The sequence below is a fragment of the Anopheles gambiae genome, chromosome 2, assembly GCF_943734735.2.
Source record: "Anopheles gambiae chromosome 2, idAnoGambNW_F1_1, whole genome shotgun sequence".
NCBI lineage: Eukaryota > Metazoa > Arthropoda > Insecta > Diptera > Culicidae > Anopheles > Anopheles gambiae.
The window spans coordinates 26,307,829-26,330,110 of NC_064601.1; the positions used below are offsets into that span (position 1 = coordinate 26,307,829).

At 49.8% G+C, this 22,282-nt stretch overlaps 2 protein-coding genes across 2 annotated transcripts; both read right to left on the reverse strand.

Annotated features, from left to right (window-relative positions):
- Positions 1–1,249: 1,249 nt before the first annotated feature.
- Positions 1,250–8,095, reverse strand: LOC11175469 (uncharacterized). Its single transcript, XM_003436182.2, has 5 exons — positions 8,089–8,095; positions 7,680–7,894; positions 7,129–7,288; positions 2,788–7,060; positions 1,250–2,720 (listed from the first exon to the last, which is right to left on the reverse strand). The coding sequence occupies exons 1-5, from the start codon at positions 8,093–8,095 to the stop codon at positions 1,877–1,879; spliced, it is 5,499 nt and encodes a 1,832-aa protein (XP_003436230.2). The 3' UTR covers positions 1,250–1,876.
- A 3,289-nt stretch (positions 8,096–11,384) lies between these two features.
- On the reverse strand, positions 11,385–20,530 carry LOC5667682 (myb-like protein Q). The gene is made up of 3 exons (XM_001688314.3): positions 20,101–20,530; positions 13,757–14,019; positions 11,385–13,670 (listed from the first exon to the last, which is right to left on the reverse strand). Exons 1-3 carry the CDS (start codon positions 20,116–20,118, stop codon positions 11,897–11,899), a joined length of 2,055 nt encoding a protein of 684 aa, XP_001688366.3. The 5' UTR covers positions 20,119–20,530; the 3' UTR covers positions 11,385–11,896.
- Between the last annotated feature and the right edge of the window lie 1,752 nt (positions 20,531–22,282).

The window sequence follows — 22,282 nt, forward strand, 5'->3', positions numbered from 1 at the left end:
TATTTTTAATTTTTAATAAATGTATTTAAACAAATTACCTATTGCTTTAATACTTTGAAGCACTTTAAATGGTGTGCTGTCATAATTTCTTTAAAATTGCATAGGTTTTAAATCTCACTGTGCTTTCTCACCCCCATTGCATCCATCAAGTGCTGGATTGTGCCGGTGTATGGATAATCCACAAGAAATCACTACACCCCACATCCATCTACGGATGATTTGCTCTAGTTAATAAACCACCCAGCCGGCAGGCTTATCATAAATAATTAATTAATGCAAACGTTTCACGATAAAAACTACAGCGCAATGATGCCCACCACACACACTACCCGCGATGCAGACGATTAACTTGTAATGTTCGCACGCGGTACAGTGTGTGCGCAAGAATAAGTGAGGGAGAGAGAGAGAGAGAGAGAGTGAGAAATATATAACAACAACTCATCACAAGCATGTTCCGGTAGTAAAACTAACACTCAGCTAAAACCAACCAAAAGGAAAGATGGAAAAACAACACCACACGGGAATCAAACAGAAAATCAAACACAACGAAACTAAGCCGTTCGTGCGTCAAAAGCGTCTAATCGCGAGACGTTTATTACCCGCCAGACCACTGCCCACGATAACGTCCAATGGGAAGAAAGCGTAGAAAACGATCGCCATGCATGTTGTTTTGTTGGCTTGGTGGAGAAGAAAAAAGCGAAACCTAAACAAGTGCACACACGAATGCATAAACAGACAGGCTGCACATACATACGCACCCGCGATCGTTCGTGGTTTATGTGTGTGGGCAAATGCGAGAAAGAAGGTGGCGGTGGAATTTTTAAACCCTTCGTTCGCTTTCCGTGTGCTACACTGGGCATTAGATTTAATTCAAATCTTACCTCACAATCGCTACAAAGGGTAATTTTTCATTTTTCCCTTTTGTCGCCCTAATGAAGGCATCAACTGTGGTGATCATCGTTGGTCAGTGACGGTGGAGAGATAATTAATGTTGAATGTTTCACTTTCATGCGACCAGCGAACGCTAGTAACTTTCGGGGAAAAGTATCAAGAGGGTTCAAGTTCAACACGCTCTCGTGCCCTTGTGCAAACACAACACGGGTCAAGCGCACTGCCGCATATATCACACGCTCCTTATCGCCATCAAGATCACGCTTTGTTGGGCACGGAGCCGTCTTCTTGCTACTCTTTTTTTACTTTCGCTGTCTAGGGAATCCACTACTTCACACGAAAAGATGAACTGCGATCATTAGCATAAGAGATCTGATTTCGATCCAATATATCATACTTTTATTTACTTACTACCTAATATCTATAGTGAGCTACAGTGAGTACGTCGGGCTGTCTTTATGCTCTACAAAGAACAGCCACTATCCAGGATGATTAGCAGGATGAACTTACGAGTAAAAAATAAATTAATTCCCCTATCGACTAAATAAAAGAAGAAACGGAAGCTGATAGAACAACATCCAGTGCAACTGGTCTGGTGAAGCGTCAATGCAAAGCATGCAATGTCTCTAAATACTTTCATTTCATCACCTAAACTGTGGACGACCACTGCCCTTTCGGCACCTTTCAGCAGACTGCCGTTAGCCATCATGCTAATACTATACTGCTGACAGGGTCAGCTTTCCACGTTAAAGGCATTATTCAACATGCGCGAGATGTTTTTCAACAACTGTTATATACTTCTGTCCGCTGTGCTGTTGAAAAACATCTCGCGAGCGTTGAATAATGCTTTTAACGTTGGCAACTGGCTCAGAAAACAGTGTAAGTACATGATCACAGCGCATTGGGAGCCTTTGTAGTTAGGATGGTTCTATCGGACTTTGGTATTGATGGTGGTGCTGTTTAGGGTTCGAGCTACGCCCTCTCCTCAACCCTTTACTACCGGTGGCGGTGGCCGCAGACTGGTGTCAATCTTGACCGGCTTGGAGGGTCCGGTCGTTGGTTTGACCGTGGTCGGCTTCCAGTCACTGGTGGCCGCCTTCTTGCTCATGATCGGGTTCTGCTTCAGCAGCCCCTGGAACAGTTGCCCGTTCGGGTTGAGGTACAGCTCCGGGTTGAACTCTCTGTTGGGACGGATAAATTGCTGCTGCTGTTGATGCTGTTGTTGTTGCACAAAGTGTTGTTGCTGCTGTTGGTGTTGCTGTTGTTGGTGTTGTTGTTGCTGTTGCTGCTGTTGGAATTGTTGTTGGATTTGCTGTTGGAACTGCTGTTGTTGCTGCTGCTGCTGTTGCATCTGCTGATGATGGTGATGGTTCTGTACCGCCATCGGGCGGCTGTTGCCTACAATACCGTTCTGGTTCTGGTTGCCGTTGCCATGGTTTTGATTGTTATTCCCATTACCGTGGTTGAAGTGGTTCCCGTTCACCAGCAGGTTCGGTGCTCGGGGCGACTCGGCCCACGCAGCATAGTTCATCGAGCCGCTGGTCGCCGCATCACCGACACTACCGGACGCTCCCTTCGGTTTGCCGTTCTTCGGGAACTTTATCTTGAAGTTGCTCGCATCGAAGTTGGCATTGTACTTGTAGTTGTTTACCTCCGATGGGGGATGCTGGTAGGTTGGTATGTGCGAGGAAAACACCTGCGTCGGGCTAGCCATTGTCGGCAGTGACATCCAGTTGGAACCCTTCAGCTTGAGCGTCGGTTCTTTGTGCGTGTGTTGCTGCTGTTGCTGCTGCTCCGCTTGTGCCTGGGCGAGACCGCCCAGCATGTATCTGAATAGTGATGAACACAGAATATCGATAAGAAGTTCAAATTCCCATTCCCTTTGCGTTCTCTTACCTGAGCGTGTTAATGTCAATGTTGTACGGGTTCGTTATTGGAATACCGTTGATGATCTGGATCGGTGCATCAAGCGCCTCGGGCGCAATCTTGTTGTTTTCATCCTCGCTCGCATGCATCCCCTTCCCATGCCCTCCCATTCCCCCATTGCCGAAGCTGATCGAAGCACCAACGTTCGCCGACCCGGCCTTGATCGAACCAAAGTTATTGGACGCATGGTCCAGATACGAACCCTTCAAGTTCGGCCGCAATCCCTGCAGACCTCCCTCCTTAGCGTTTAGCATCGAGTTGATGTCGTGATGCGACTGCTGGTTGAAATGGAGCTTCGTTTTAGGCGAAGCGCCCCCGACATTGGACCCTCCGTAGCTGTGGCTATCCTTCGGCGACGGCGATCCATGATCCAGCGTGGACCCGTGCAGGTACGACTGGCCCACGTCGATGGCGGACAGGTCCGGCTTCACCAGCGGCTTGTTACCCTTCACCGTCAGATCCACGTTGCTGCTGAGCGTGTCCTGCATGCTTTCGATCGCTACCTTCAGCGGCTTGCCCGCCGTGTACGTGTTCTTGCCCAGCTTCACATTCTGGGGCGCGGCCGGTGTCGGTTTGTACGTCGACGAGCTCGGCACCGACTTCATCGGCTTGTAGTGGCTCGGGCTCGGTGGCACGTTCGCACGCATCGCCCCGTTCAGCGCTGGGAACTTTTGCTTCGGGAAGCCTCCATTTCCATTGCCGAGCAGTGCGGCCAGATCGATCTCCTCGAACGCTTTCTGCGTGTCGTCCGAGTCGCGGGACGCAATCTGCGGCAGACGGCCCTCCTCCTGCAGCTGGCGCATGTACCGCAGGACGGCGTTCTGTACGTGGCGCATGTACTCCTGCTTGGTGATCTCGAGCGGGCGTGAATTCTTCGCATCCGGATCGACTACTTTCAGCGTGGTTTCGCTGCCAGCGCCCATACTGTCGCGCAGTGGCCGCTGGTACGATGGGTGCGCAATGTTTGGCCGATAGTTGAACTTACCGTAGTTGGGGTTGACGTAGTGGTGCTGAATATCGTCGTCCGAATCTTCGATCGTTTCCTCGTGGTGGTAGTTGTAGTGTTCGTGCGTTACCTCCGGCTCTTCCGACTCCTTCTCGCTGTAGTGGTAGTGTATCTCTTGCTTAGGCACAACTGGAGTTGGCGGTGGCTGCGGGACATGCGGCCGGGACGGCTTCTTTTCCTTGTCCTCGATGTGGTACAGCACAAAGTATTGGTGCTTTTTCGACGGTTCCGCACTCATGTCCATGTCCTGGGCCGGTGCCGGTCCCTGTGGTTCCCGCACGGGCATGGACCCTGGTCCGAGCTTTAGCATCATGCCCGGTCCGGGCATTCGTCCACCCATCATGCCCTGACCCGGCATAAACACGGCATTCTTCTTGGACGCCTTCGACGGATCGTCCTCCAGCTCGACCGCCTCATTAGTGTAGTAGAACTCGTCGTCCCCTCCGGGCAGTTCGCTCTTCTTATCCATCGGCGGCTGCACACCGATCATCGGCTCGAATCCACCCTCCATATCGTCCGACGACCGGTGGGTCGACTTGTAGATCGTTACCGTTTTGATCGGTTTGTGCGGCACCTTGGGAAATACGAGCGGTTTCAGCTTCTTCTTGTCCCGCACGATGTACTCGATCGGCTCGTGGTGCTTGGCAGTGGACGATTTGGCTGCATCCTTCATCAGCGCCTTCAGTCCCGCATCCGAAGCAGACCCAAGATAAAACTCCCCGTCGGCGACCGCATGCAAACTGTCCCAGTTGTACTTCATCGCAAAGTCCTCCGCCAGCTTGGTGGAGTAGTTGCTGCTGAGGAAAGACGCATCGTCCGAGGTGATGCGGAACTCCTGCGGTATCTTGGCCGGGTCGTCTCCGAGCTTGATCTCAGTGCCGTTGGGGAGTACATAGTACGTCGTCACCTCGGAATCGGTGTAGTACTCCGTCTTGGTAGCGTCACTCGGCGAAGCGTTCAACCCGACCGACGTGGTAAGGTTTTGGATCGGTTTACCGGCGGTGGACGCAAAGCTCGGTTCCGAAACGGCCGGCTTCATGAAGATCGTGGTGCTGAGCGTTTTGAACGGCTGCTCGGACGGGTGAATGCTGGCGTACGTCTTCGGCTCCTGGAACTTGGAGAACGATTTGGGCGTTTCCTTCATGTGCGGGAACTCGTACAGCGTGTCGGACGCTGGTGGTGCAGCGCTGCCCGTCCCATACTTGGTGTACGGAGTTGGCGATGCGGAGAACATCTTCGGGTAGTCCTGCGACACACCGACACTGAACGATTCCGGCGTAGACGAGGGCACGTAGCTGGCGAAGGTCTCGGCCGGCGCCACCTGGCCCTGCTTGTAGCTGTACGGTGTGCTGGCATCGGATTGTGCCTCTCCAATCTTTGCTGGAATGTAATTCGGGAACGAGGCCGGCGAGGATGAGATCTTCTGGAATCCATGCCCAACGCTGGACACTTCCGGCGTGGGACTGGGACGATACTTGTACGGATCGTAGGTCGGTTTCTCGCGCTGCGAGCTGGTAGATTGCAGCGTAGGATAGCTGGTCACCTTGGAGTAGCTCGGTGCGGGCGAAGGTTTCGGAAGGTCGGCGTACTTGTGCTTCGCAGGTCGCGCCGTTGCCAGCTTCAAGAAGTCGGGCGACACCGCCTCGGACAGATGCTTGTCGGAGGGTTCGTAGTGTTTGGAGCCGTGGTACGAAATCGTGCTCACTTCCGGCTGCTTCTTGGGCGGATCTACGTGGTGCGACTTGGCAGGATGGTAAATGTACGTTTCCTTCACCTGCACCGGTGGGCTTGGATCGAGCTCGTAGTTAATCGGCGCTGCTGGCTTGAACGTATCGACGTGATGCGATTTCACCGGCTTGTATCGATACGGTTCCTCCGAAGGCATCGGTTCCGGTTCCATCTGCACCTGCGTGATCGTTTCGATCGGATGGTAGCTCTTGGAAGGGTAGTACTGCGGCTCCTCGGTAGGCTGTGGTTTGTGCTTCTTTTCAGGTCGCGACGTCTCGTAGCCATGGTGATGATGGTGATGGTGCTGATGCTCCAGCTGTTGATGGTACTGGTGCTGCTGCTGTTGGTGCTGCTGCTGTTGATGCTGCTGTTGTTGCTGTTGTTTGAGGAAATTTTCCTCCACTTCCTTCTCGTACTTCACGTGCGGGTTGGTCACCTCGGAAACGAAGTGTTGTTTCTTCTCCGGCTGGTAGCTGGGCGTGTGGTCCTCCTCAACCACAAAACCTTTTGTCGGGCGATAGCGTCCCAGCTCTACCGGGACCTGTGCTTGTGGTTTTGGTTTGGGAGTTTTTGGCAGATACTCTCGATGCTCTTCTTCTCGCGGATGTTTCGGTCCCTTGGGCAGATACTCCCGATGCTCTTCTTCGCGCGGATATTTCGGTCCCTTTGGCTGGTACTCTCGGTGCTCTTCTTCCCGCGGGTGTTTCGCCGGTTTGGCACGGTACACCTCGAGCGGTGGTCGTACCTTGTGAACGGTCAGTATCGAACTGCTGCTCTGCGTGTCACTGTTGGGGGTGAACTTGTGGAACTCCTGGTAGCTGCTGCCGGACTCGTGGTGCGTAGCGTAGCTACTGCTCCCGAACGTTGACTCATCCGGCCGTACAGCCTGCACGTACACACTGGAAGCGGCCGTATCCTGCTGCTTGACCGGTGCAGCCTTCCCGCCTGCCGGCAGATGGGCCGTTTTTGCTACCGTCTCCGGTTTCGGTGCTGCCTGTGCCTTCATCTCTTTGGGCCGATAGCCCATCGTTGGCAACGGTGCAGGCTGCTCGTGCTCGATCGCCACGTACGGCGTGACCGTGTGTACCAGCATCGGTTGGGTAGTTTTCGGCTTAATGTGCTTTGGCCGGTAGGTGGGCATGACGGACGGTTTTGGCGCAGGAGCCACGGTGGTGGCCGGTTTCGTCGGAACAGGTTTGCTGTGGTAGATGATGTGTGGCTGCGGTGCTTCCCGCTCCGGTGGCGCCTTGCTCGGACCGAAGTGATCATACTTGACTGTAGTAAACTCAACAAACGAGCTTGCCGGCAGCGGAGTAGTGCCGCCGTTCGCCGGACCGTTCTGCATGTACTGCTTGCGCAGACGCAGCGCCTCGTGCACAAAGTCCTGCGGAGTTTGGTCGTCCGCCGGGCCACGGTCCGACGTGCGATCGGTTGCCGCCCGGTCATCGTGGATGATGACTTCGTCGTCCGGCGAGATGTTGATCACGTACTGGGACTCCTTACCATTTTCTGTGCCGTGCGGAGAGTGGAGGTAAGTTTCCAGGTGGGAAATTCTGGAAATTCGGCTCGCTACTCACCAGTAGTTTTGGCGATGATACGGTTCGATGTCCAGGGTGAAATTGCAGAAGCAGATGCTATTTGATCCACATAGTAAACCTGTTCTGACCGCTCGTCCTCGTGTCGTCTGTTTTTCTTCTTGTGCTTTCCGCTTTCACCGCTGGCCGCGCATAGAAGCACCTGTTTTGGGGTTGTAATTGCATCATCAGCACGAATTGCGTTTCACCACAGTTGCCAATAAATAAATGAAAAAATAAAAGAACATCCAATCAGTAATCTTCACTATGGAGCACCTTAAAAATTACACTTGTAGTTCAATTTCAATTTTAAACTAGTGCATTGTTCACTGTAGAATTGTTTACATGTCTTTAGGATATGGTGTCACGTTCATCACTTCACAATAACTCTTGGTCAGTAAAATTCAGCATTACATTTGCATTTGCAATGTTGTGTTTTCTCCCTTAACTATCATTTCTCCCTTAACTATTTCACAAAGTCCTTTTTTCCATAGTACACCATATACCGCGATCTTCCCCCAAAAAACACACAAACACACACTTGGATAACTTACGGCAAGGCTTATCAACAGCAGTGCACGTGCATGGAACCTCATCGTAACGCGCCACGGTTGCCGAGCTGATACTGACTGTGCACAAACCGTGGCCACGCGCGTTTTATATAAACTCTGTCGAAATCCGTCCCTAGACCATAGGATGTGCACCTGCAAAAGTTTCCTCCCGTGCGGCCAGTGCCAGTACCGGGGATTGGTTCGCTCGCTCGCTCTCCCTCACGAGGGCCGCCCAATTTTTGCCGCGAAAGAAAAGGAAGAGCAAAACTGTGCAGTGAAAAAGAAATCGCACCACTTATACACCACGCGGCGCAAACTTTAACGCCAGACTGCGCCCGAGAAGAAAAGTCTTTGGCATCTCGGGCGTTTGTTAGCACCCCATTGTTGCGAGCCGCCCACACTCCTCCTGTACCTTCCATTTCGCCCGCCAAAGGGTAGTGACTGCTCTGCATAGTCGTACAAACTAATCCTACCTGCCTTTTGGTTTTTCCTTCACCCCTCATCCATCGCACTCACGCAGGGGGGTGCAGATTTTCCTTTCAGGTGGAAAACCTTGCCTTGGGACGGAGGCGGGGAGTTTTTTTTTGCCTCTCATCACACGGCAGACGGACGGTTGGCGTTTGGACAGGATTAACAATCTCGGGGCATGCGACTCAGACGGAGCTTTGCTAGCTAGCTTTGCTTGGACGTTGGTGCGCACAACACCCCCCGGCGATTGCGATTTATAGCCCATGCAATAGGGCAATGGTACGGGTGCATCGTGTGATCGTGTGTTTAGAGGTTGTTGCATTGGGTTTGTTTGCCCCTTGGCGAGTGAGATTTCACACCGCGGCCACGGAATGTCCTTTCGGGCGGAGATTTGACGTTGTTGGTAAGGGCTTCATTTAGGTGAGTTGTCGATGGCTCTTTAACGACGGTTGGAGCTTTCGATTAGGCAACATTAACGTATTTTCTCTGATTATTTGTATTCGATTCCAACTGCAAAGCATGAACCAAGAATTGGAGGATTAATAGGGGATGTACAATGCTCCAATAAGTATAGCGTGCTGTATAGATTGCATACTTTGCGGCGGATTTCTCAATGCTGGTTTCCACTGTGTTATTACCTTATTGATATTTTAAATTTGAATCAATCACGCTTTGAGGTTGACAAAATTTCAATGAGATAAACACTTAACACAAATTTAATTATGTGTTGCGCTTTAATTATGTGCGCTTGCAACTTAATCTACTTAGACACAGCTCATAAATTACGCAATTGCCCATCGTCGGATTTCTCGATGATAGATCGATGTAGCACGACCCGTGCCGTACCCCGCACACAACATTACCTAGACATTACCGATGCGGCCATCTATCTCTTGATTAGTGCGGCTGCTAATGATCATCCATCCAGCCAAACGGCCACCACAGTAACCAATCGTTCGGAAAGGGAAGTGAGCGAACGTTTGCAAACCATCGTATCAAGACACCCAAAGTAAATCACCCTTTCACGGGGATAGGCATAATAGGGCCCGCTCACACAAAGTGACCGACCATCATTGCGGCTTCCGTTTGAAAAGATTTGAAGCGTTTGTGCCGAACGAACGAGTGCTCGCGCGGGGGTGTTCGATTAAACAGGCGATTTTACTTTTATGCTGCATAGACACACGATGATCGGTGGTTTGAAACGGTCATGAACGGTCTATTAAATGTAAAACTCTATTGGCAAAGAAAGTGCATTGGCATTGTTCGCGTGCTGCTCGGGAGGGCCTGCGCGTGAGTGCGTGAGTGTGTGGCGTGTCCGTGCAATCGGCTGCACCGTCGAACGAGCCCAAGTGCCCATCCTGTCAGATGAGCAGATCCCTTAATGGTGCTTTCTTTTCCTGCACGTGCTGTTATGGGTCCTTATCGTTGTCGCATCATTAATGATAATAATCGAGCGGTTGAAGTGATGCTTGAAACTTGCCTGCGTCTTGATCATCCAATTTTAGCTTAACAAATTAAAGTTTTATGGGCTTAGCAAATAAAAACAAAAAGCTAACAATGCAAGCGAATGTGATAAATAATCACTTGTTTAGCGCATCGACCAATTTATTTACTATTTATTTTATGACTCATTTCCTTTTTCGTACAAGCTTGATGGTAAAACACAAATGAACACATATGTTTAAATTAAACTTTATAGCTCACACGTTATTTACAACTTTCTTAATCGCATCCCAATTACTTTATTGAGCAAGCGGTCACTTTAATTGAAGTCAAGTTCACGCAAAACAAAAAAAAAAACAAAACCAAACGAACAACGATAAATAATAAAATCATGTTACATGCCCTAATGAGCTAATCTAAGCCCTGCCGCAAACGCATAATGCACAACTGCATCCCCCGAACAAGCTGCCAGTATGTAAAACGCTTCCCCACAGCCGACTTACGTTACTTTTTTTTATCTGTTTCTTACTCTTTCCCTGACGTGGCTTCTTCATTTTCATTCACGCGCAGACGGCCGATGAGGTTACTGAACGTTGGTTTCAGTTTTTAGCGAACCATCCGCCCAAGTATGTTGTTTCACTTTCACGTGGAAAATGGCCGGACTTTGCTGGGTGCATACTGTGGTGTTTGTTATGCTGTTGTTTTTTTTTTCTTCCATTCATTACCAATAAAGAATTTTAATATTTTAAATGGAACGCATTTGCTTTGTCCAATAGAGTATGGTTTGCGGTGTGTGCGTGTTGCTTAAAGTGTTGCAATTATGCATGCCTATTTGAGGGAGTCAAAGAGAGAGAAAAAAAAACAAGTGAAACGGAACGATTATGAGTTGTATGAAAAGCTAAATTCATTATTGCTTTATTGGTTTGACAAAGAGTAACAAAAACATATTTATCAATCCACTACTTTTTCTTTCAATATCCTCTGATTTCTTAGAGATGCATCGCAGATTGCATACCTTGTGAGCAGCGTGCAAAATGTACATGTATGCAATCTGCACGACACCTGAAAACATCAGATTATCTTCGTACAGATTCATACCATTGTTTGGTAAATCTCCTTCCTCTTTCTTTTGTCATTAACGCAGTCATGCCAATCTGTTTCGTCTATGACGATTTTCTCTCGGATGAGCTCGTTGCGCTAGTATGGCATGGCCAGGTTGTCTACCTCCAAGTTACTCGGTACAAAGCCGCATATTTTCATCCTTACAACCGTCTGATTTCTGGCAATTGCTTCAATACCTATTTCAAGCTTCGTTCGAATCTCACAGGAATCTGAGGCAAGGTGATGGAATCTCCTCTCTGCTCTTCACCATAGCCAACGAAGGTGTCATTCGAAGCGCGGTGCTAGACAACGACATCTGACGGTGGCGAAGGCTGGCAGGATACGATGGTGGGGAATGTTATGAAGTTGCCGGACTCATGCCCCACCAAGATAGTGTTCGACAGCGATCCCCAGTTTGGCATAAATGCGCAGGGGAGCACAGCGAACTCGATGGCTGGATCAGGTGAAGCAAGACCTGTCGGACATCGGGTGTCTACATGGATGGGAGGCTGCAGCCAGGGGCCGAGCATCCTTGAGAATTATTGTTGACCGGGCCATGTCACATCGACGAGCTCTATCGTGAGCAGGCCAACTAGAGAGAGAAGGAGAGTGAGCGAACTGCGGGATGCTGGCCTTTGCCACATACCTACTTGGTATATGAGTTCATAAATAACAGAACAAAAAGAACCAGCAAAGTTTAATGTTTCGCTAATCAATAGATTTATTTAATAACTGGTATGTTTCATCATTTACAAGTTAATAGTTACATTGCTGTTATGCATTTCTTTAGCTTATCCTTCCTGTCCTCCTCGCACGACGTCTGAAGTGTCCATTTCGTTCTCACTTTTCATATGCTAAGACTCCTCTCCTGACAATCCCATTGTATCGATCATCGCTAAATACTTTTGTTCCTTTTCAACATGTAAATGACAGTGTACCTCCTTACAACGGTAACTTTGTCGTGCAGATTGCATGACTTTAGGCGCTTCATTCATTCATCCCACCGTCTCCGTTGATCATCCATCTACGTACGACGCTACTAAACGCTGCTATTAATAATTTAAATACAAAAAACAGACTGAAAACACACTCCTGCCAAAGAAGCATTCCTACACGTGTGCATCATCGCCAGCACTGGTCGTGCGGGGGTATTTCACTAGAACTTCACTAAACTGCTAAACGGGTGTCGGACAACCAGACAGACCGACCTAGGCAACCATCCGCGGACTCGGACTAGTGGGGCTCATTGCGGTGGCCGTCATCATTCCACCCTCGTCCACCGGCGTCGTGCGGCTCTTCTTCTTCATGCGCTGCACCATCTTGTTCACCTTGCGGAACTCGTCCTCGGTGTAGGGTGCGGGCGAACCGGCCGCATCCCGTTTGCTCGACGCTTTCGAGCCGCTTCGCGAGCGGCTGCCACCGGCCGCCATCCGGGAGCCGCGCGAACCCGACCCGTGATGGCCGGACGAGGACGAGTGGGCGTGGTAGTTGTACAGCCGCTTGGGTTTCTGCGTGATCGCCACCACCTGCTCGGTGTTGTAGTGCGGCGAAGCCGTTTCACTCCGGTCTGTCGTTGCCTGCGGGCCGACCGACTCCACGAACGATTTGTCCTCGAAGTAGGACGCCTGCGACGGGTACACTTCCTGCAGTATGTACTGCTGCTGATGCTGCTGCTGTTGATGATGATGGTGGACGTCTTCATGGTGCTGCTGCTGCTGTTGATGATGGTAGTGTTCGTGCTGTAATGCTTCCTGCTGAAGTTCCGTCTTCAGGGAGGGACTTTTGTAGATGACGCGCGTATGCTTGTGGCTGGGATAGTTCTCGACCAGCTTCGGCTCGGGCAGATACTCTTCCTCCTGCTGCTGCGGCGGCATATGGTGATGGTGGTACTCGGCAAAGTTGGGATACTTCTTCGGTGGCTGATGCTGCCGGTGATGCTGATGCTGGTGGTACGCCTCTTCGTGCGTGTGTGCGTGCGTTGGCGTCTCGGGCACTGGAGTGACAAAGTTTACCATCGGCTTCTCGTACACGTACTGCGTCTCATGTTCGGCCCCGTGCCCGCTGGGCTGCTGCGCCACGTACTGGTACTGGATCTGCTGATGTTCGGGCGCGTGCGACTGCTCGTGCTGCTCGTGGACTTGGGCGTGCTGCTCCGGATGGTAGGTTTGGTAGTGATAGGCGGGCTCTGGCGCGGCCGTACTGTGGAACGTTACGTGCGTTGGCGTGACGGTCGTTTTCCGATGCTTGGTAGGCCGGGGCGACGGAGCTTTGGGAGCGTCGTAGTACTGCTCCGGCAGCGGGACGTACGTATTTTGATGCGTGCGAATCATCGGTACGTAGGCGATCTCGGTTGGATAGACCGGATCGGGCTGGCTGTATTTTGTCTTCGTGTGATGCTCGTGATGCTGCTGCTGCTGCTGCAACTCTTCCTGCTGCTGTTGCTGGTGGTGATGGTGAGCATGCACCTCCTGCTCCTGCACATAGTGCTGCTGATGTTGTACTTGCTGCTGCTGCTGGTGATGATGCTGTTCATACTGCTGTTGCTGCTGATATTCATGCTCTTCCAGCTCCTTGTACAGCTGGGCGGCCCGAATTTCCAGATACTGCTGCAACAGTGCCTGCAGATGTGCCGCATACTTGGAAGGGCCAGGAATCTTCAGCACAATCACCGGCGAATCGTCCTCCTGGTGGAACAGCTGCTTAGGCTGCTGGCCCGAATGATGCTGCTGATAGTACTGCTGCTGCTGCTGGTGCTGGTGCTGCTCGTGCGAGTACTGCTGCGTCGGATAGACTTGGTACACCTCCTCGATCGGTTTCAGCTCGTAGCTGTGCGAGGGCGTGATCTCAATGTCCGTCACCGTCTCGTGGGTGCTGTGCGTCGAGCGGACCGGCGGTATGTCATGCTGCGAGTAGGGGTAGATCATGTATTTCGGCTTGGAAAAATGATACCCCGTATCGGCCTGATTGCTGTAGTGACCGTATCTGGCGAAAAGAAACAAAACATGAGTCAATTTGATCACATTTAGTATCACAGTAGAGCTGTTGGAAGACTCCTCCAGATAACCTACCCCAGTTCACCGTCAATCGTACGCTTGATGTTTTTGCCGTCCGTCCCATTGCTGCGCTCCACCTTGATGCGGATCTTGTCGCCATGCTCCTTGAACTGACGGTCCAGCTCCTTGATGAAGTCGACATCGGCCGGCGGCAGGGCGGTAAACTCTTCGAGGATGGATTTGGGCGTTTTGGTCGGCTTTACCGAGTGAGCCTTTTTGGTCGGTCGTTTCTCGAGTTTCTTCTCGCCGGAAGCGACCGCCACTGACACTAGCAGCAACTGGGGAAAGAGGAACAAAAACAGGAATCAACATTAAGTTGACATCTTTTACAGTGTTTGGTTGAGTTTCTTAAAAATAGCTTCACAGACAAAACATCTTAAAGCTCTTTGTATGCCTCGCATAAGCCGCTCTGTCCACATTTTCGGACACACATCACGCACCAAACCAGCCAAGACTCACACTTTCGGAAGCGATTATTCGTTCACTTTCACGCCCATCGTCCACGTGCTAGCACGTTATCGTGCCGATGCAATAATTGCGCAAATCGCTTACGAAAAAACACGCACCATAAAACAGAATGCTAAATTGCTCCGTACAGCACGGCAAACCGCGATCACTTCCTGCGTGTTTAATAGGCATCGTGCAAAAGTGCAAAAACCAAAAACACCAAAACTGCACACAATGCACGATAATGTGAAGCACGGGTCGTGCTGTTAACCGTAAAGTGGCTATTTTCGACCATTTCAGCAGCCTCTTCTTGGTGTGCGCGCTCGGCCCAAACTATCTTCGGCGCGGCTCGTTTAGCCCGGTCGACTTCCTCACGAACCGCCAGCGCGTGCGTGATCGGCATCTCACACTAACGCCGAACAAACGGACACGGGGGAATACCCCCCCCCCCCCCCCCCCCGCAAACTAGAGCAATTATCGAATTCACCGAAACGAGCTTTTAATCGTTGTGCTCCCGTTTTCAACGCCATCCTCCTCCCGTCTCGACATCGCGACCGCGAAAGTGCGTCGTTATGCGAATTTTGCACCTTTTTTGTGCAGTGTTGTTTTAGTGTGTTACACACTTTGTAGTCGGGTCAGCATGGCCGCATAAAACCAAACTGGCGGGTGTCGGGCTTTCTTTCGCGTGAGTGGGATGGCAGCCCCGGCAAGATCATGTGCGATCAGGCTTATTATGTAAATAAGCACTAACGTTACCAGCGTATCGCGCAGGCTCCTGTGCACCGACGATAAGTGCGATTATTTAATCGAAGCCAATCAAGAAGGGTACAGTGAGTGTGTGGATAAGCCACACCTAAGTCTCGGGCGCCTGCGCAAGCGAAGAACAACTTTCATCTTTCATGCTGGAAGCCAAAGAAATTGAATCTTTGCTTTGCGCTGGGCCTCTCACTCGCTCACCCGCCTTCGTGCAACATCTAACACATTCTACCGGCTCCGGGGCCGGCTACAAGCGTGGTTGTATAATCCAATGGGGCGATGGCTTCGGGGTCCGGCAGGGGGAAATTTTTCAGAAGGCGTGAAAACTTCCCTCTCTCCTCCCCCATTCACCCCGCGAACCTGTTTTGGACGCTTTTGGAGGACCTTCGCGCGCGCGTGTGTGTTAAGTCACAATCGGGCACCGAGTCGCACATGTCCAAAAAGACACACAAAAAGTGGCCAAACAGGAAGCGGTTCGGACGATCTCCGACCCCGTTGCAAGCCGGTTTTTCCAATCCGAACGTTCCAGCCCTGGAGCGATTGGAAGGCGTGCGCGTATGGTACCGGGGCCGATGTGCTAGAGACATTTCTAATTTATATTTACAACCATCCAGCCAGCCTCTGGTATTGTACAGCTGAGCAAGATGAAAGTGGTCCTGTTTGGCGCATCTTCTTTTCTGCTCTCACCCGGGGTGCAACTTTCCTTCGCCCCCCCCCCCCTACGAATTTTCATCGTCAGCGGCCCACAGTTGCACAACACCCCGCTGCAGCAGGCATTTTCGCACATGAAACACCGCCACGGGTCAATGTGGCAATCATCGTGGAGGATCATCTTTTTGCGCTGCGTTGTTGCAACGTCGACTTTTATTCGCTCCGTGTCCGCGTGCCGTTTCCCGGTGCGCAAATGGAGAGTTGTGCCATGATTTGTGCTAAACTTTAATTGATTCAGCTGTACCTTTCACATCGTGCAGCATCGTGTCAAGTATGACCGTACATGCTAATGCCAAATCTGTCCGCACCGATCATTGAAGGACTGACTGCCGTCAAAACAAGGGCCACAATTAAGGACAAGGTCATCGCCAAACTTCAAGGTGTAGCGAAACATCCTAGGCTTACCCAGTGGCCCGCAGTCGTAGCGGTTGTGGATCCGACGCCGACGCGACGAAGAAAGCAATCGGTGGTGTGTGTGGTAAGAGACATGCGATCGTCTAATTAGTCGCTAAATGGTATGGTACACACTCGTTTAGTAGCACAACACTGGTCTATAACGGGTGTAACGAGCAATTAAGCTTGGTTGAGTTGTTATGCGTTAGAGATGAAAGAAGAAACAAGGAGCTTGTGTGGCTTCCAAATAAGTTAGGTTGCCCTTTTTAATGAGTTCAAGATTGAGTCAAAAACTGGATTAATATGATCTTTGTTGGTTTTGCTTATTCTTTTAATATGTTTTATTTATCATTTGTAATTTGAGACTTTGAAAATAAGCACGAAATTCTATGTTTTGGTTTTGCCTTTTATTGTTCATGTTATTTGTTCATTGTTATTCAATTGATTGTATCGCATTGTTTCTATTTTGTTCATAATTTAATTGAACATACTTGAAAACTTAACATACTAAATCTATTTTGTTTTTACTTTTTTGTTTGAATATGTTTTCCTTTTATTCATTTCTTCTACTGAATTGTATGTTTATTGTATACCTATTAGGCAATTTTGTTGTTTCTTCGTTCCATTGTTTTACAACGCATCTTAGCGTTTTTCGATAATTTTTAATGACTTATTCTTTTTGTTATCGCTTTTCTTCATATTCCATATTCGTTTTTCACCTTTAATAAAAAGGGTTTTTTCGTTTGCTTATTTTCTTGTGCCTCTTTTCTAGCTGCATGAAAAGTGAAATCTATGCTTTTCGGCTGTGTAACGCATTTTTCTTTTGCAGCGAAAATTAAGAGTATTTCCAGAGGGTAGAGCGAAGAATTCATAAGAGTTAAGACATATAATTATACGTCTAATTAGCTCCGCTTGCTCATTCACTCGCTGTCTTGTGGCCCGAAGAGCCCAAACACCAAACAAACAAACAAAAAAATCCACCCCCAAAAGCAACTACACCGAGCATAATATCTTGCCATCTTCCGCCCGAACCGCTACAGCACCACTGCGCCACTCGCACACACTACTGAACGAGTGACTGAGTGACCCCGCGAAATTACGCAGCCACCGGCGGGGTACAACCTGCAACCGGCGTGCGTCCGCGTTTCACAAGCGGGCACCAACGGCCAATGTTTGGTATTGCTGCCCGATGCCAGTATTCGCGCTTACAGCAGCTCGCGATTTAATTGTTTCTTTCGTACACTTTTTCAGCTCCTCTGTCTCTCTCTCTCTCTCTCAATCTCTCTTCATATCTCTTCACTCTAGTAAGCTAACAAAATAAAAAAAATAATAATCTTCCCCAAGACACAAGCACGCTTCGAACCGCGCAGCGCAAAGCAAACACACAAAGAATCAAACAGACAAAAAATGCTCCACAAGCATGAAAATATGAAAAATATCCCACCCCACAAGTTTCGTGCCTTGGAAAACCGCTGTCGCTCGCAGTGTAAAATTCCTCGTACCAGTGTGTATGTGTATCTAGTTTTTTTGTTTAATTATTATTTGCCTGCCCTGCGCTCTTTCCTTAGCCCCATCGCATCGGGTTTTAAATGTTCGGACGGTTGCGTGTATTTCGGGGCAGTTAAACCACGGCCTAAGGCTCATCCCGCTCCGTGTGGCACAACATCGGCATGCTGCGATTGCGCATCATCGACCTGTGGCCGCTGGTGTGGTTGTGGAAAATGTGCAAAGAGAAAAATCACCCGCGGTGCGATGGCGGCAAAACCGACAAAGGCTCGCCAAGATGAAGCAAATAGGCAAATGAGCGAAGATAATGAAACAGGGGGAGAGGGAAAGTGTATGCAAAATTTCGTTGGAAAAGGCTCAGAAGACAAAAAAAAAGATGTAAAAGAAATGCTGAATTGCTAAAAATCCAACCCGAAACACGCGTCTACGGGGCAAACGGGGAAAAAGAGCTGAATTAGAGCAAAGAAACGAACCTCGAATTGATTGAAAGTCCTTTAGCGCCGTTTGTAAAGAGCGTACAATTAGTTTAATACTTTGCAACAACTGCTTCAAACAATTGCTACCTCTTCAGCCTGATGTGCGGTGCTACTGGACCCCTCAACCTAACCCTCCGCAATCATCATTAGCCATACAACTGTGCTGCTAATCGCTACAGGAAGCCACCACACATCTCCACACAGCGTCAGTACCAGATGGTTTTGTCCCGCAGACCGAAACCGGTAATCGATCGGTTTGAAACACGGCAGAAGATCTGCACAGCTTCCTCCCCCCCCCCTCCTTCCCGTGGGGTACACTGCACAGCACCAAAGCGCAGGCAGCCACCGCAACGAACCCGACGGACCGATAGGATCGGTACTGTCGGCACTGAAGCTGATTGCAATTACGCAAGTCGCCGTCCCGACGAGCGCGCGCGCGCGCAAGTGTGATGCGCACAATGCCGCTGCCGACCGAGTGGACCGGGAGGGTTCCGTTATGCATACGCCACCTGATGGAGAGGATCGGCCAGCAAAAAGCAAGGGGGGGGGGGGGGGGAATCCCCGTAACTCCAACAGCCGGTCATACAAACAAAGAGATGTGAAATGGTTTCTTTTTATCATTCAAATATCTTGCCGAGTGCGAGTTGCCGAGTAGTGTGTGTGTACAAATGGGTCTCCAATGACGATGAGAAGGAGGATGATGATGGCGATAGGATTATGCATAGGAAGAAAAAAAGCGTGATCGGGATGGTGCCACTTCCAGTTAGGGGAAGCGGAATTGATCGGGCGCGTGCGCGACAGCCCAACCCAATCGGTCAATTATGTGTAGACGATGAAAAGCACGCTTCAATCTGCTTGTCGCTGCTGAAAGAACCACTTCAAGTAGGTCTTTTGTGTGGCCGTCACGTTATTCAACCCGTTCCTTTATGATTTTATTCAAATCTAATCGGACGATATTAATGCGCTCACATTAATATCTCGACTGTGTTCGAAAAAAAAATTGGATTATGCAACGTTGTGAGACACATACTGGATGAAATCACACGATAAATGTTTCGCTTTTTGTAACAAAAAAAAAAAACAAACTTATTTGTTCGCAAAAGCTCAAGGAAAAATGCAAAGCAACTCGACGAATGTTTGAATTGTATTTCCTTGTGTCAAAAGTAATTCAAACGCATTTTAAAAAGCAACTAATACGATACACTATTTACATTAGCGATCATCGTTTCCCTCAGTAAGGTCACTCCCATAGAAATTGTTCCCCCCTATGAAGAGGAGCTTCCCGAGCGGGCAGGAACGATGTTGCAGAATTAAATAAGAACGCTTTAGGAAGGGTTTTGATCCTCTCACCACATAGTTAGCTAATTTATGTCACCACTCTTTGCTAATTACTTATTGTGCACAACTCCACCTATACGGTATGTTTTACACATTTTCCCACATCTAAAAAGCCCTCGGCTGACGCCGTGATTAACGCCGTTCTGTTTTTGCGAGCCAAACAAACAAACAATTCAAATTTTTGCAACACCGAAACGCATCTTTTTAAAAAGACACGATTTACGTTCTTTAAAGTGAGAGAGCGTCGCCTTCAGCGCATTCAAGTCTTTGACACTAAAAAGTGTGGCGTTTCAATGCTGAGACGCATCAAACGCAAACCCTGAACTCGCAAGCCTCAAGGCTCCACCGTAACGGAAATGGATGTATTTGGAGGCAGGAGAAATAATAAGAGGGAGAAGAAGAAGAGGAAGCGGACGATCGTTCGTGAAAAGCGTGAAAAGCCAAACGTGAGGATGCAAATAAATGGTGCCATTAATGGGTCGCAATTCGAATTGGCGGCAATATCAAATGTCTCTCTCGCTCTAACATTGCACGCTTATAAACCCATTAGCGGCATTTAAATTTTATTTTCCAATTGGACAGGAAATTGATGTAATTCGACTCCTAAAGACGATTTGCTTCGAGCAATTCGCTCATTCGTTGAAATTGTTTAAACTCAAGCACGACACACTTCGCTCCATTTCTTCCAAGATATTAATAAAAAAACGAGTAAAAAAACCTCCTTCTACGTACCACAATTTGCCACCTCATGTTGGCTCGGTACCGTTCGTATCACACGTTCTGGACAACTCCGGTGCTTCACACTCCGCACCACACCACAAGCTATGAACGGGGGTTGCTTTCTCGTTGGTAACGCACCGGAACTGCACCGCAGGCATGCAACACTATTTGTTCACCGAGGGGGGTTTTCCGGGCACTTTCGTGCTCGACTTGGTGTTATTGTTGTACCACTGTGTTTATTTTATTTTACTTCCCCTTTTGCCACGGGCTGTACGAAACACCAGCGAAAAACACTCGCAAAAGGAGGGGTATGTTGTTTTTTTTACACGTTCCTTCCCTCGGTAAGGCTAACCGTGAGCTGAACCGTTTCCGCTTTTAAAACGTTATTAAAATGCACATTTTATCACAAACTGGCGAGCGAACGGCATAATACGGCAAACAATACGGACAGTTTTTTACACACAGGCACAAGCACGAGGACCCCCAAAACACCCAGAAACCACAGCCCGTGTGTGTGGTTCTGTGCTGCTGTCCGGAGAATATACAGATACGGAGATGGCGGAGCCCAGAGCCAAACGATGCGCACGCACTTACGCCTCGGCCGCTCGGTTGCGTCTAAACGAATTGCGCGCCGTTTGGCACGGTTTTCATAGCGTCGTTTTCACTCGGTCGGCGGGTTTGGAGCCAGAAGCCTTCGCAAACGGGTGCCAAGCCAAGCGGTCGTTTGGTTTGGTCGAGTGGAAAGGGTTACCCTCCAGTGGGGGCCTTTCGCTGCCACCGCTGCGAGACTGCCGAGCGTCGTCGTTGTGGCGAGAGTGGGGTCGGGAAGGAGATGGTGAGTTCAAGTGTTTCCTCTTCTTGGTTTTTGGAACCGTTTGCCAGTTTCGTTGGCGTGGCGCCTCCGGGACCTCGGAAGGGGACTGCGATGAGATACACGCTTTTCCACGGCAAGCTTAGATCGGGTTGGTTGTTTGTTGCTTTATGGAGCTGTTTTTTGCTTCCTTCTCCTCCAATGGAAGAGCACTGCTGAGGGGGGAGGGGTGGAAGATGAGTTCGTTTCGGTTCGTCACTTGGCAGAGAATTAGTCACGCCATCACGTGTCTGAGGTGTCGATTGTGAGCCACCGAGCCGCCGATTTCTTCACAAAACTGTCGCCCAAGCGGTGGGCCCCGTGGACAGCGTGTACGGTCGGGTGCTCTATTCTGGATCCCGGTGTGCCCAGTGTGCCCAGATCGTTGATAGTCGCTCGAACGACGGCACAAAAACGGGCGTAATAAGATTAATGAATTCGACACAACACACTTACGACACTTGTTGTGCCTTTTCATGTCAACATACTTACTTAGCGCTTTATGCCGCGCAGATCATTGCATACGAGCCAGTGATGAGCCATTAGGAGGAAGCTTTTGATGCCTGCTGGTGCAATTAGATGATAGATTGTGGGCAGGCTTAAGTGACACTACGAAACACGCTTTTGACGCTCTAAATGTTTCATATTAAATCCCCTTTCACACAGGCACTGGTAGATCAACAATTGCAACAAATATTGTTAGTTTTTTAAATGTATAAAACAATTAACTTTTGCATAATTTATTCCAACAGCAACACCCCCTTAACACACTAATGCTCTCTAAAGCTCCCTACTAAACGTCTATGGCAGTCTTTATTTACACGTCGCACCACGTCCTACCCGGCCTTTAGGACCTATCCTCCTCGGACTCCTCGGAACTAAGCACCCTGGAACCCCACCGCCTTCGTCCCTTTCCCTGCCCGAACAGCTCGTTCAGTGCGCCGTCGCTCGTCGGGATCGATCGCTTCAGCGGCCGCTCTTCCTTCCGCTTCCTGCGATACGCATCCACCACCGAATCCTGGCCCGCCCTTACCATCCTGTTCTCGGGCGTCTGATTGAACAGCACGTCATCGCCCGGCAGGTCGGCCAGGTTGGAGCTGTCGGCGCTCGTGGCGGAGCGCGCCGTAGTTGGCCGGTCGCGCTCGCTGTCTCCGTCCTGCTGCGCATCGGTCGATCCGAACGTGCGGCCAATGTTGTACTTCTGCGCCTCCGAGTACGGTTCCGGCGTGGTACGGTGGACAGCGGTCGTGGTCGGGCGGTCGTGCTTACCACTGGACAAAATTTTGGCTGTCCGCTGTGTAACGGTGTTAGTGGCCGGTAGGGTGAGGTCGGTTTGGTCTTCGC

What these genes read in the sequence shown, in the direction of transcription:
- LOC11175469 (XM_003436182.2), bottom strand. An exon ending in TATCATCGCCAAAACTACTG is followed by an intron (nt 7,061 to 7,128) that starts GTGAGTAGCGAG and finishes CGCACGGCACAG; the next exon opens with AAAATGGTAAGGAGTCCCAG. An exon ending in ATTGACATTAACACGCTCAG is followed by an intron (nt 2,721 to 2,787) that starts GTAAGAGAACGC and finishes ATCACTATTCAG; the next exon opens with ATACATGCTGGGCGGTCTCG.
- LOC5667682 (XM_001688314.3), bottom strand. An exon ending in ACGATTGACGGTGAACTGGG is followed by an intron (nt 13,671 to 13,756) that starts GTAGGTTATCTG and finishes TCTTTTCGCCAG; the next exon opens with ATACGGTCACTACAGCAATC.